At 51.1% G+C, this 14,959-nt stretch overlaps 1 protein-coding gene across 7 annotated transcripts in view; it reads left to right on the top strand.

Moving 5' to 3' along the window:
• The first annotated feature begins 14,513 nt into the window (after nt 1–14,513).
• The window catches only part of TNIK (TRAF2 and NCK interacting kinase), a 165,689-nt gene continuing 165,243 nt past the window's right edge, over nt 14,514–14,959 (top strand). For 3 of the 7 annotated variants that reach the window (XM_075098482.1, XM_075098483.1, XM_075098481.1), the window contains exon 1: nt 14,515–14,877. In XM_075098482.1, the coding sequence (XP_074954583.1) occupies nt 14,821–14,877 (57 nt within the window). In that variant the 5' untranslated portion in view covers nt 14,515–14,820. Of the gene's footprint in view, nt 14,878–14,959 lie in introns of all 7 variants that reach the window. The other 4 variants (XM_075098485.1, XM_075098486.1, XM_075098479.1 and 1 more) reach the window with 3 other exon arrangements.

The raw sequence follows: 14,959 nt of genomic DNA on the forward strand, positions 1-14,959 counted from the left end.
ACAGGTTTCTATTAACTGCAGATTGCTGGTGCCTGGCAGAAGCGGAGGAGCCGTCTGCATGCTGCTCGGGAGCTTTCTAGTGCTCTGCTGATGGTCTGTCCGTACGGCATGTCCCTACTGGGAAACCTGCCATGGGCCGGGGGTTGTGCAGGTAACGAGGCAGAGGCGTGCTGGAGTCCTGCTGGGAGTCACCCGCCGCGGGGGGAAGCTGAGGGATGCTGAAGGTGGTGTGGGCACAACAGAAGTTTAGGGAAGAGCTGGACCCAGCTCTCCAGCTGGAGAAACCAGCAGGGCCAAGGCGTGTGGCGGTAGTACCGGGGCTTTGGCACCCACAGGTGCGCCACGCTGTCCAGGCAGGTGCCACCCCACCACCTTGGTCTTCAACTTCTCTTATCCTTGCCAGGTGCTTGTGCGCTCCCTTATGTTCCTGCAAAAGGCACAGCTTAAAAGTAGGCGTCACACAGATGCTCCGGTGTCTCCAGATGGACGGCTGCTCCCTCGCTCCAGGTCCTTCCCAGGATGGGAGAGCTGGGACCAGCTGGGAGAGAAGGGGACAGGTAGGCTGAGAGACCCCCCGAGAGACCCCAGCCTTCCCGGCTCCCTCCTGCCCGCAGCTTCGGAGCTCTGTCCTGCTCCTGGAGTGCTGTCTTCAGCATTTGTCAGATTTCTCTAGTTTATCTTACAAAACAGGCAGAAAAGCATTTATATTCCTTATTTCATTCTTTATCAACAAAGACCACGTTAAAGGGCACCCGACCAAGTCCCAGTAGACTCGCAGGCTGGAACGTGCACGTTGTACATCCAAGACAGAAAATATGTCCTTCATGAGAGGGCTCGGCTTGTTTGCCCGGCATTTTTAAATTTTGATTTGAAGGATGGGTTGGAGACTTCAGATTTTGTGGCTGGTTTTTTTACACTTTATGATTTCATGTTTCAGACATGCTTCCTCTTGAAAAAGGTAAATGGTTTATGAAATAACATATAAAGCACTGCAACTTCAGAAACATGAACTCTATACTGTATATGGAATTAATTTTAGGCATACTTAATGGCTTTCTTCATACAGAAAAGCCCCATTTTGGCCAATAACAGATGTGGAAATGGGGAACTCCAGAAACGAAGGCAGCCGTAGCCACAAGCTGGTGACCAGCACAGTACAGCAGTTGGAGGATGTTTGGGTCTGGTGTCTCATGTCCTCTACATGGCAAATCCCAGGTGAACCCCATATGTATGTTGGGATCGTGTATTGACTAGCACAGACTGACAGAAAAGAGTACAGCAGGTACTAGTAACAGAATTGCATCATTTGGATGTAACGTGTGCATTTAATTACGTGTAGGAATTTAAGCTACGTTTCCTTGAGGCCACACTAAAATGTGATTTCACGGATAGGTCACTTTTAGATAACATTCAACCTAACTCCTCCTGCGCCTGCCGCCGCTCGAGGGGGAGCAGCCACCCTGCAGAGGTGAGTGTGGGGATGCTGGGCTAAACTGGGCTGCAGCTACAGCCCTCCGGGGACCGCACGGTGGGAGTGAAGTGTCCATCTCTGCACCTGCTAGGGCACGGCTCCCAGTTTGGGTTAAACCTGGCCATCAAGACAACGCTGGCTGCAGCCAGGGACGCAACAGGGACCTGGAGCCCTGCAAGGCCAGAGCTGGGGGGACTTTTCCCTGGGTGCTGCTCCCCGCCTTGGTGGGAGCCCCTGCTCCACCTCGTCCTCTCCATCCCAGCCCTTCCCTGCAGCGCTGCCCATCTCCATCCCCTTCGGCACCAGGAGGCACAAGCCTGATGCCACCCGGCAGAGATGCTCGGGGCTCAGCCAGTGATGGCTGCATTAAACTTGCCTGAGAAATCACTGCTGGAGAGGGATGTTTTTTCAGTGCATCCAAATCCTCCCTGAAAACAAGGGCTGGGTGCCTGAGGTCCTCTAGAGGGTGCTGCGGGCTCAACGTGCTTACCCGCAAGAAAGATGGGTGCCCGCTTTACCTTTATCTTTACACTTCCCCTTTATGGCCACAGCCGTGTGGGAGGAGGAGGCTGCAGCTACAGCACGTAACCCCCTCGGTCTCCCTCCTCCACGGTGCCCCAACTCCCGTGGGAGCCGCTCTCAGTGGGATGCAACCCCCCCTTGGGGTGCACCCCCCGGTTTGGCCTTGCTGCCTGTACCAAAGACGGGCTGCGCGGGGGCTCGCAGGTCAGCGCCTTCCCCTTTCCTCCCAGCACGGTCGCACTGAGCCGTTTTAAAATTAAATACTACAAGTACCTTGCCCGTTTGGGCTTAAACACATTCCCTGCCTAAAATGTGACTCCCAGAGGCTGTATTAGCTCTGAAATGACTCGCCACAATATATACCTCCACTTTGTTTCCTTGCAGACCGTAGCTGTATGACATCAATTGTACGGGCTCAGAATGCTTACAAACCTATTTCTTGCTGCAGGATGATCACATTATACACAATTACACACTCTAGGAATTTCTCCTGAGATCCAGCTGGGTACAGGCTGGAGTGGCGGAGGAGCCGGAGCGTGTGTGGAATAATGAATCATTCATTCAAACCTCCGCGCTGACTTCAAGCTCTAGGGTTGTGCAAGCATGTGGTGAGCTGCTCTAGCTGCTTATTACCCTAAAAAAAGCCTGAATCGTCTAAATTATTCCAAACTTGGTTTCCACTGTGTCTGTATGCTTTCTGTGTCTTGCCACATCATTATTATTATTTTAACCATATCAGAAAGGCTTGTGCAGAATTTATTGAAAATGGCTCAGCAGGAGCAGTCTCCCGGAGCCAAGACATGCTGTTTCAGAGGCTTCCCCAGCAGGAACAAAATCAAGTTTTCCATGTCCGCAAGGTCCCCGTCCTCGGAACAGACTCAGACCAGTACCGTTTGTCCTCTGTTACTGATGGTGATGGCGGAAGCGGTGGCGCTATTGCAGAACTGTGGTGCACCTTCCCAGGATCCCGGGCTGCTAGGGGACCTAAAACCACAGCGTTTCCCTGCTCTGGAAACCTGACAGCCTTATATAGGGCAGAGCAGATGGGAAAAATGAAGATGCTATTTGTCCTCGTGATGGGTAGGGATCTCACGTGCAAGGGCTTTTTCTATAAACAAGTATACTGATGCTTTTCTTTGCCCCGCTGTTGGATCCTGTTGTGGTTTAACTTACCAGGCAACTAAACACCACACAGCCGTTCTCTCACTCCCCCCCACAGTGGGATGGGGGAGAGAATCGGGGGGGTGTTTGTGTGGGGGGAAACGTCAAATTTGTGTGTTTAGATAAAGACAGTTTAATAGGACAGCAAAGGAAAATAATAATAATGATAAAAGAATATATAAAATAACGCACTTGCTCATCACCTGCTGACCAACGTCCAGCTTGTCGCCGAGCAGCCATCACTGCCCCCTCAGCCAACACCCCAGTTTACATACTGGGCATGATGCCTTATGCTATGGAATATCCCTTTGGCCAGCTGGGGTCAGCGGTCCTGGCTCTGTGTTACCCCCCCCCGCAGCTTCTCTCCAGCAGGGCGTGGGAAGCTGGAAAGTCCTTGACTTAGCGTAAGCACTACTTAGCAACAACTCAAACATCAGCGTGCTATCAACGTTATTCTCATACTAAATCCAAAGCAGCACGGCACCAACTACTAGGAGGAAAATTATCCCAGCCAAAACCAGGACAGATCCCTCTAGCAAACCCGTGTGTCGTAGTGGTATGTGAAGGACACTGCCTCGTGCATGGAGGTGGTGAAACCCCCGGTGAGGCGCAGCAGGCAGAGGAGCACGAAGCCCCTCAGGCTACAGGGACCATGCCCGCAGCGCCGGGGGTGCAGCGCGGCGCATTGCAACACCCCGTGAAACCGAACCGCCACCTTCCTCTTCCTCTTCCTGGCTGCGTCACGCCAGAAGAGGCTCTCCTGCTGTGCACGCCCGCTCTGGCCTGGGGAAGCAGCCCCCTGCGTGGCACCATGTCAACCGCTTCCCTGAAACCCAGCTATATTTTATTCACTGTTTCATCGTTATCTGCCAGCTCAAAAGGCTGGAGCATATTTGTTAGCTAAAGATTTCCTTTTAGGGAGCTGGCGGCAGATTATCCTGGCTGTTTCTAACGATGTGTAATCTAAGCTGTCACCCACATTTCCAATATTTTACTTCTGGTAAGGCTACCGCTCGGCTGGAATGGAGCCGAGGTGCCAAGGAGCCATCCTCAAGCAGGATGGGGTGGTCTTTTTGACCTGGGACCTCGCAGATCACATCACCTCCACCCTCAGGTCATCTGAACTTACCTTTAGTTTCTTTACCCCTCTCAAGAATCATATCCTATTGCTTTCCTAAGGCTACAACTTTCAGTTGTTTATTTATTTTGAAATAAGAGCTAAAAGTCACATACAGACACGTGGTTCCAGGGTCTGTGTAAGTGCTGAATATAGCGAGAGTTGGGACAAGAAACAAGCGAGCTGTCTCCATCCCCTCCCCATAGTAACACCCAGACATGCTGCTTGGAAGAACCATCCTTTCTGGACGGGCTTGTGCGCTCTCCTTTTGTTTATAAATCTGCAGAAAGAAATTAATATGGGATTTACTGGTGCACAGGCTTTTTGCTAGTTTTCTGAGGTCCCCGTCCACGTGTGTTTAGCAGGTACCCAGCATCTTGTTGATAAACTGAAGTGGATATTTTCCAGTGCTATGTGAGATAATGTCATTTTGACCCTCTATGCGTCCTGCTTTGTGATTAAACAGCTGCTGCTGGTGGTGGTTTTACTGTGTTTAATCTGAACTCAGTATTAGGCTGATGCACGCATTATGTTCCCAAATTGCTTAATCTGCAATGTCAGGACCTGAAACAAAACACAGGCAATATTGGTAAGGGCGAATGCGGCTGTTTTACAGGCCTGGAAGAAGTTGTTGTCTTACATGGGGGTTTTTTTTCATTATTTTTAATGAGTAATTTCAGGTCAGCTGTATCCCAGCTCTTATCCTAGCTCAAGTTAGAGAGGGAAAAGAATGGCAAAACAAGGCTGAAAGAGGGCCTGCCTGTTTCAGGAGTCCAAGTCCTATTTTTCCAAACGCAACCTGGGCTTTTAGCAGCCTAATTGCTATCGACTAGCCGTCAGGCTGGCTCTTAATGCTCAGTTTTGCAGAGGCAAAAGCTAAATCCCTTTCAGCAAACAGCCTGTGTCAGCTATGGCACTTGCAGAACTCATACTTCGACTACGTGTCATTTGGTGCTTCTGAGAGCGTGATTGCTCAAAAAGTGCTAAATCCACCACCTGCCTATAGAGAATATAGTGGATTTTCTGTTAGGATATGTCAAACTTGCTTCTTAAGATATTGTGTAAAGCACTGAAATCTTCTTTAACAACTAAATAATCCAGAGAAATTTTACAGAGGTCTCTTGCAGAGCTGTTGGCACCTCCCCTCCATGCATTTTGGCGAGGTGCTGTGGTATGGAGGGGATTTATCCCCCTGGAAACATCTGCAGCTTGCTGTTGTCTTCAGGCTTGAGGATTTCACTAACGAGTTTTAGCAATGAGTGTCTTTGGTTAGGCCCAGCTACTGATGACTGGCTGAAATCAGTGCAAGCACTGCTTGTAGGAGATGAGCTTTATTATTTAATTCTGTGAGTATTTCTTTCTGACCGACACTCGGCTCCTACTGATGTCTCTCCAGGTGGAAAGCTCCAGACAAATATCTGTTTATTCACTCCCATTTGGCAGCTGGAGGTGGTAGAGGGGGAGCAGGGCATGTGGGCCGGTGAGTGAGGCGAGGGGCAGGGGATGGAGGCGGCACGGCAGGAGGGGCTGGCAATGGGACCAGGGTGGGCAGCAGCGGTGGGCTCGCTGCATCTACTGACCACATGCCAAGCGACCTCCGGCCGACGCTGCTCAGCAGAGAATGCAGCTCGGTATCTTCAAAGTACCTCCACTGCACATCACTCTGGTTTATCATCCCCGTCTGGCTTGTCTCACTGCCTCAGCCATGTCTGTGTCCTCCTTTTTACCTTCCGTTGTTGTGGCAGCCTGAATCTGTGCCCTTAGCGGTCGCTCTGCACTTCTTCAGGGCAGGCTCCATCCATTCCCTCCTTCATCCGTCAAGGCACATAGGTAGCTTCTTCCCTGTTTATTTGAATGGTGTATTGGTTATTTTACAGCAACACCTTGTGACTCTGTTTCATGCTGTTACTGGGCTGTCATTTATCCCAGGAAAGGTAATTCTGTGTTTTCACTTCTCAGGACTCTTTCTCTGCCAGTTATTATTTCTTCATCGAGTGCATGGTGGATGTGTTGTAAGTCAAGTGGCCTGGAATGGATGGCAAGAAATGAATCAATTTGGGAAATATCCTCGGTTTCCCTCAAGTTGCTGCTGCACCCTTCTCGCCAACCTTTCTTTCATGCCGCATAGCCAGGGACCTCCCTCACTGAGCTGTGCGGAACAGAGCCACACTAGGAGGACACGGGACAGGGCCAACAGGCGATGTGTGTGGTGCAGTCCCGCGGCAGGTGCCAGCTCGCCCCACGTGGCAGCAGCACACACTTCCCACCCCGGAGGCATTGCGGAGCCCGTCTCACAGCCCAGCTGCGCTCTGCCTCTGTCCCTGCACGTCCCCGCGGTGGAGGGGGACAACAGGGCACAACTCAGTGCAATTCATTTTGGTCAAGTAGGACTTGGAAGTGGACCGAGACACTGGCTCAATTTTACAGCCCCCTTGATGGGGACCAGAGAGGAGGATGCTTACTGCCAGAACAGGTTTGATCTCATCCAATAGACAAGAGCACAAAAATATCTCCTGCCTCTGCCACTGTCCCAAGCCCTTCAGCTGGCTCCTCGGCAGAGGCTGGTTCAGAAAAGCACCACTAACAGTGCAGTGTATGGCCAAACATCACGTGAATACAGCTGTATCAAAGACGTGGTCCTACCTCCTAACTAAGCCATAGAACAGGAATTTCAATGGTGCATATGAAGCTTGACGTGACTTTTCAAGTTGTTTTCTGTGACCAGAGCGATGAGAGGAGCTCCCGGTGAGTTGGTGTCCCAGCTCTGCAGGACTTGGCATGGACAAGGCTTGCACTGGACGTGGCTGGACCACCACTTTGATGGTGTCAGACGGTAACCATGGACAAAGAAGTCACTCTCCAGAGACCGCCATCTGTGGTGTGTCTCTTCCCACTCATCACCGCATGCTTTCAAGGGCTTGATCTTGTAACCATTGTGGGGGCAAAGCTCTGGGTAACCTCCGTGCGAGCTACAGTGTGCCCGGAGTCACAAGCTGAGAACCATAAACTTCTGAAACCCCAAGATTAATTAAATATATAATGTTACTTTTTAAAGTCTCTTGCTGCTTTGAGCCTGAAGGGGCCGGAATTTCAAAGGAAATTTTTAGTTCATCCTTCCCACTCCAGCACTGGTGCACAGGGGAACTGCGGCGTGGTCACATCTTTATCATTTGGGGTTGATCTACCTTTCTTGCCAAGGTTTTTCTGACTGTCCTATTTAGTTCCGAGCTGATGGCTTCCTTGTCATAACCTACTCATGAGAGCCCAGGCTGTGGGCTCGATGTGCGCAGGGTTTTCCCGGACTCCAAGGACTGGCCCATTCTTTTCTGCTCTCTTAACTGAAGATGGAGTCATTCCACTGAACATGCAGCATGCCTTTCAGAGACATTTTCAAAACCACCTAGTTTCCTGTCTGGTCTTCTGGTAGTTTCTCAGAAATCACGTGTTAACACTAAAATCATCAACTTGTCTAAATATACCCTTGTTCTTGTGTTCTGTATATCCCTGATCTGAGCCAAGTGTTGACTATACTTTTCCCATCCTGGGTGTCTCTTCATTTCCAGGTCTCTGCTGACGAGTGAGGTGCTGCACGGCTAAGTGAACCCTCCTCCCTTCTTCATGGTTTGCCTCCTAGTGCTACCTGACACTTGTGTTTCAAGGATTTTTTCCCTGCTGCAATTACTCAGTCTTTCTTGTCTGTCTTTCTGGCTTTCTGGAGGTATTTCTTGGTGGCACGGTGTAACCTTCACAGCCCTTGAGGGGTTAGCCATCCTTTCACGCTGCGTTTGCTGTTGCATTAACACCATTAGTCATTAGGCCAAATGGCAGTGGTGAGGACATGGCCATTGTAGCCAGGCTGCTTGTCCGGCTCTTCACCTTTTCAAAGACATTTCCCACCCGTACATGATGTTAATGACTTTAGCTGGGATTTATAGGCGTGAAGGCTGTTCCATATTGCAGGCTGAAAAATGCCTTCTGAGGGTCACAAACCCGAGGCTGCAGGAAGTCTGTTGTTTCTGCAGAGTTTTCTGATACAAGCTGTAAACCAGAACATTTAAACTCTACTGGATCTCCTGGCCCTGAAATCAGCCTGCGTCCTCTTCCCTGCCATGCAGCAGCACGCTGCGGAAGACCTTCCGTATATAAAATCCAGGCCCAAGCAGATCCTTTCTGAGATGGCAAAGGGATGTTTTTGGTTTCTCTGATGATGATTTTGTCTTTCAGCAAGTCAGAAAGTCCCATGCCTTTGAAATTCTCCATCCATTTCATAAGAGTACAGCATATCTTGCCTTCAGTGAACATTTGGGTTAGATTTTTTTAAGCTTTTCCTTGTTATGACAGGACCTAGAAACCCTATTTTTTTTAAAACCATTTTAATCTAATTCCAGGAGGAGTGCTTTCATAGACTGCCACATCTCTGTGAAGGCATGAGGAAGTAAACACCTCTGAGCAAAGCCTCCACAGAAAGGCAACAGCAGTTGGCTCAAACCCTGTCTTCCTACTCAGACACTAACACTTTAAGCACTACTCAGACGATTACTTTAAGTTGCTTTAAGCACCTCCAGTTGTTTTCTGACTGGATTCTGCTTTGGTCATTGACTATGAGTGGGTGGGAAGCCTGAAATATCAGACTTGGCAAGTCTGTTCTGTGGTTTAACCTTTCTCTCTCTTTCTTTTTTTTTTGCATATAAAAGACTTTTGCCTTTTGCAGGGTGAAATGATAAGTATTCAACATGCTTCCAAAAAGGCAGAAGCATAGTACCCTTGTGGCTCTACCTTCTTTGCAAGAACATGACATCTCACAAGCCATGGCGAAGACACCGATCGTTAAAAATAAATGAAAATCTGGAAAAAATATATATGCCAAGGAGGTTTTGGACCTGGATTGCCTCCCATCTCACAGGTCTCTGAACACCCTATATGTTTGGCCACCGCTGAAGCCCTGTGGGACCTTTGTTGTCAGCACCTTTGCTAAGTGCATTGTGCAGTTCCAGCTTCGTAACCCCTTTCCTGAGGAGAGATGTTGAACCCTACCCACACCTCAGGAGAGATTATCATTTTAAAAAAAAAAACAAAACCAAGCTCACTGTTCCTGAAATATGTCTTAATTAACTCTCAGCAATTTGCATTTGACAAAAGATGGAGCCAGTTTCTCTTGTTCTGCTGATCTATGCTTAATGCCAGATGGGGGTGGCTTTGGGTCAGGTGTTTCCCAGGCCTGGGGCTGCCTTTTGTCTGCAGGACAAGCCAAGAAAGAAGAAGGAAAGAGAAAGTCTAAATACTGGTTGTCTTAGGGTAGCTCAGCCCCAGACTGATCAGCATGAAAAAAAAAAATACTGGGATGCTAAATAATTTCGATAAAAGGCACTTGAAAAATGGAGCAGATGTTCCGCCCCGTGGACAGGGTTGTAAAGCAGGTATTTATGGGCAGAGGCTCCCCGGAGGACTTTCCTGTTGTGGTGGGTGGGCTCTGGAGAACGTCTCTGATCCAGCAGCTCCCACGTTCTGGACCTTAAGCATACTGATGTTATCCTTGAGATCTCGGCAAAGGAACGAGAAATTAGTATTCCTCTGTGGGACTGTGGGAACGTGGTTTGCTGGCGGCAAGGCTGCAAAAGGTTTTCAGCAAGCAGTGCAAAAATGGGATTTTGATTGTTTTCTAAACAGTCACGACTGGCATATTTTAAATGACTATAAAAGACTTGACACCCTCCCGAAGAGCAGGGCTGCCCTTTGATGGTTTGGTTTGGTTTTTTTTTTTTTCTTCAGAGAAGAGGCACAAAGGAAAGAGGTTAATTGACAAAACAAAGCCCTGCATCGCTACAGTGGCGTGTTCCCAAGTAGCGACATGGAAATGTAGCGCCCAAATCAACAGTGCGTTAGGCCGCCGACGCTGTAGCCAGGCTGATGGGAGACCAACAAAGGCATCAACGCCTGCTTGCATCTGCCGGGGAGGCACACGCATTATGCCGTACAATCCTGCTTTACCTAAAAATTGCAACTTTACATTTAAATTTTAGTATTCCAGTAAATAATACAGCAGCGCTTCAAAGGGTGCGGGCGCTTGCTGCCCTGGAAAAGCCTCCTTTAACTCATGCAAGGCAGATAGGCAGTCTGAGCTACTTAAACCAGGGAAGGGCACAGCAAGCAGCCCTGCTTCTTTTAGCGCCTTGCTGGGGACATGCTTCTAGGCTCTTGGCCCCTCGGTGACTTTGGCCCACGGTGGCAGCCCTCAAGAAAAGGCAAATGCAACTGCGGTGGAAGGGGCATAAAGGAAACGCAGTGCTGGCCCTCAGTGCCAAATATTTTGGGGAAGAACAGCAGCTTGGAGGGGTGCTGTGGGCTAGTTAAGCTCCTGGAAGCATACCATCTACCATCTCTTACTCTGCAGTGGCCCAACAGGGGCACTGCGTAGTCCCAAACAAGACTTTGCTATTTAAATGCACCGTGCTGTTCGCTGGGTAAGAATCTGTTGAGGTAGTTCTTTGTTTTGTTTTGGGTTTTTTTTCCAAAAAGCCCTTGCTGATTTTCCATTTACTCCCCCAGTGCAGTGATTACAGGGTTTTGTAGTTGAACAATGCTTAAGTGAGGGAGCGATTGACTGTTTGGGGCAGGTGGTGGTGTTGTAGATATCTATAGGAAAGGTCCTGTCAGCAGGGTTCACACACCTGGACCTGCTCAGGTCCAAGGTTGCAATGGAAAAACAGCAGAAGGGTGAGCCATCAGTAAGTGATAGCGAGTCAGTTAAAGTGCATTTGAGATCAATAGAGGCAGGTTAGGACACACGTAGCCATTCATTTCTGAATGTCTTTTGACACAGCTGCATGTTGCCATGTTAGCTTAAAACCCAATTATTGTGCATTTAACAGGGTATTAATTTTTCAGCACCCTCCATTCAATTTGGGCAGAGTCCTTTAACTACTGCGTTACATGGGCAAATACTGGGGTAAACCAGCCTGGACGTAGGGAACGAGATAAATTATGCTGACGCCAGCCATGCGACCGAGTGGTCACAGAATTATTGGGAACAAGTGACCCACATGTGCTGGCGAAATAAATCATGTGACAAGGCCCAAAATAGGGCCCAAACGTGTTTTCTTGTTCGCTTTGTTCCTTTTCTCACTGATCTTTTGGAGAACGGTCCAAAGCACCAGAGGATCTTGCTAATCAGACAAGGTCTTATGTGTCATTTAGATTTACTTATTCTACATATACCCCCTCGTGATATAATTAACAGCAGTGGCACTGTTAGGTAATTAAATTTAGTTTTATGCAGAGGTCAAATGACCTGGATAGTTTATATGTGAGCCAATGCCCTTCAGTGAATAAATCAAAAACACTGACCCTGACAGTAGCCCCCCACTGCCAATGGCCGAGCTTCGGTTCATTTAAGGTGCTCGATGCCCCCCAGCACTGACCAAGGCTGGGGACTGCCGCTCTGTAGGAAAAAATGGCATTTTCACATTTCTCCACTTTCTGAATAGGGATGAAATGGCAAAAAAAACCAGCCCTACAGCTTGTCACAGAAGGGTCCCAGCTTCTGCAGCAGTAGAAATGCCAGGTATGGAGCTGATGAGACGCGGGGAGCTGAGCTAGGAGGGGTTGTGCTCTTCTTCCATGGCTCTTGCTTCATGAAGGGTGGGATGCGACAGCTTAACGCCTTCGTTCGGCTCGGCAGCGCCCTGCCCATGCCGCGGCTCGTGTATAGCCACGCCAGCGCTGCGATGCAGCCAGGCTGGCCCGAGCACAGGGCGCTGCGCGGCCAGAGGGACCACGGCGAGGCACATCGGGGTCCAGCCACCACTCCCCGGGGGGGGGCCCGCCACATGGAAACACAATTTCATGCCGAACTGACTCACAGCAAAATATTTTGGGCCAATTCCGTGAGTACGCTGTTTCGGGTCGTAGTGACTCCAAATGCAAGCTTTTGTTTAGATGCTCCTGGCATAAAAACAGTATATGGAGAGACACAGATATACACCTCCTTGTAAACAAAGAAAAAAAATTAATATCTTGAAAACTTCATTTTCTACAGAAGAAGCTTCCTGTATAAAATGACTGCCCATCTCTAGCTGTGGATGTCCTCCAGCGTGGCCGGGCACCGGGACAGCCTGCACAGCAGCCCCAGCATCTCGGGTGGTCACCGTGCACGTCTCCCTGCTGAGACCGCTCCTTTCCCCCCGAGCAGCGTGGAAATGACGGCCCTCACTGGGATTTTCCTTTCACCTCCCTCTATCACTTTATGCATTTCTTATGTCAGTGAAAACAGAAGGGTCCTCTACATTTTTACCATCTTGCTAGGCGGTGGATAGATCATAATTCCTTCGCAGTTTAGCTTGGGACTTTGCATTCGTGCTGAGGAGCAGGGCAATCTGTTTATTTGCAGGATTGGGCACGTATTATTCATTTTTTAAAATCCTGATGTGTTCCACGCAAAACGCCGTGCATTCTTAGATGGAAAGCACATTAGAGCAAGCCAGTGTCCTCTCTCATCCTGTTTGTTCTTCCCTTCTCTCCCTGAGAACAATGAAAGCAGGAGGAAGTCTCGCATTGGTTTGCTACCAGTTTCCAGGCAGTTTTTGCTTCCAGCATCGCAACTACGGGCAAAACATTGCAACACCCAGGTTTGAACAGACACAGACAACATCTGGTTTATAAAAACACCCCAGCACCAGGAAAGATTCAGGAGGGTGCTCAGAGGCAATGAGAGGGTCCCTGGTGTTTCTTTTATTGAGTTTAGCATTTTGATCAAATTTTGAGGACTAAAGATTATGCAAGGCACCGAGGAGTGATGATCTGTGGCTCGGAAAAAGGGGATAAATCCAGGCAGGCTGCCGTCGCTGCGGGCGCTGTGCAGCCCTGTGCGCCTCACCCACGGCAGGCGACTTCCGCTACCTGCCACTTCAGCAGTTCATTATTAAAAAAAAAAAAAACACAACACAAACCCAAATAATCACATTCTGCTGCGCCCTCGCAGCCCTGCAAGCCGAAACGCCGGCGCTGCCGCTCCCGCCCCCCCAGCCCGTATCAGCCCTGCTGCGACCAGGGCTAATAACGCTAATAAGCCACTGATGCAGTCCCTCCGCTGCCGGCTATCCAGCGAGCAGAGGGCGGAGGCACCGGCGGCCCCGACTTCTGCAACCGCCTCGGTGGATCCTGTCGCTCCTGGGGAGGTTTCGGCTGCTCCTTTTGGCCTTTCGTCCGTCTGTCCCTCCCAGCCCACCCGGGAGAGGCTGCGCCTCTGGCACCAGCTGCAGCGGCGCAGCCTCCCCACGCCTGCACGGTTGTTTGTAATTCAGTTTTTAATTTTTTTGGAAGCACATCTCCAACCAGAAAGTGTAAGAAAATCCCATCCGCCTGCCAATTGACTCATGTGTAGGGTTTCCGCTTCCCAGATCTGCATATTGTAAGCTCCTGACACGAGCTGATGCTCTAAGTACAGCTCCCATACGGTTCTCTCAAAGGCAACAGATTTTTTTATACATATATATTTATATATGGCACCTGGTTTGGCAGGAACCACATCCGAAAAAGGGAAATACGGAAAACAGCAAAAGCTGAATCTACCTAGCCATTGATGGCTTTGGAGGGGGTTTGGCCAATTCCGAAGACAGCATAAATCTCTTACTCTCACTCAGGAATGGCATGGGAGTGGACGGGGCTGGGATGGCTCCTGAGAGCGGAGGGAACAGGTCGCGAAACCAGGTCTGACGTCTGGATCCAGCTGGATCCAGAAGAGAAAGGGCCATTTCTCGACCTGAGCACCCCGAGGTGCGCAAAGCACAGGGACGGCCGCTCCTTCGGCGCCCAGCGAGACCAGGCCCTAGCGCTTCCCCGTGCTCCAGCCTGGGGGAATTTGGGTTCAGCGCCTCAAATTTGGCAACTTTCGCTGCCGGACACGACGTGCTCTGGTACGGGGATGATCCAGCCGGCCTGGATTTTTCTGCCCGCTGTTTGTCACTGGGGGGGTCCCTGTGTTAAACCCCTTTCTGGGGGGGTGGGAGAAGGCGCACCAGGGCTGGGAGCCTGCAGGACACCCACTACGGCTCTCGCAGGTGTCATCCCGGCTGGGAAGCAGCGCATCCCTCCGGAGGGTCCCCGCTGCCGGCGCTCTCCCGCAGCCCCTCTCCCCATCCCCACGGCTCCCGGGGACCGCCGCGAGTGGGCCGGCCGGCGGCGGCGCCCCACACCCGCCCGCCCTCAGGGAGGGCCGTGGGGTGGTGGTGGCGGGAGGGGCGCCGTGCCGTGCCGTGCCGTGCCCGCCGGCGCTGCCCGCCCCCCTGCCCGCCCCCTCCCCGCGCCGTGACAGACAGCTCCGGCGGCGGGCTCGGCCGTGAGGGGAGGCGCGGGGGGGGGGGGGGAGGCGGCGATGCGATGCGCCGCCGCCGCCGCCATCCCGGCGCAGCCCGCGGCCGCTCCTAGCCGCGCTGCAGGCGGAGGGGCAAGGGCGGCGGCGGCGGCTTCTCCTTCCCGCTCACCCGTATGAGGAGAGGCGTTAAATAACGCCGAGCGCCGCGGCGGCCGGCACTGCCCGCTCGGTGGCGGAAACATGGCGAGCGACTCCCCGGCGCGGAGCCTGGACGAGATCGACCTCTCGGCGCTGCGGGTGAGGCGCGGCGCGGGGCCGGGGAGGGGGGGGGGGGGGATGATGCGGGAGCACCCCCCATCCATCCCTCCCTCCATCCCCC

This window comes from Phalacrocorax aristotelis, chromosome 7, assembly GCF_949628215.1.
Source record: "Phalacrocorax aristotelis chromosome 7, bGulAri2.1, whole genome shotgun sequence".
Taxonomy (NCBI): domain Eukaryota; kingdom Metazoa; phylum Chordata; class Aves; order Suliformes; family Phalacrocoracidae; genus Phalacrocorax; species Phalacrocorax aristotelis.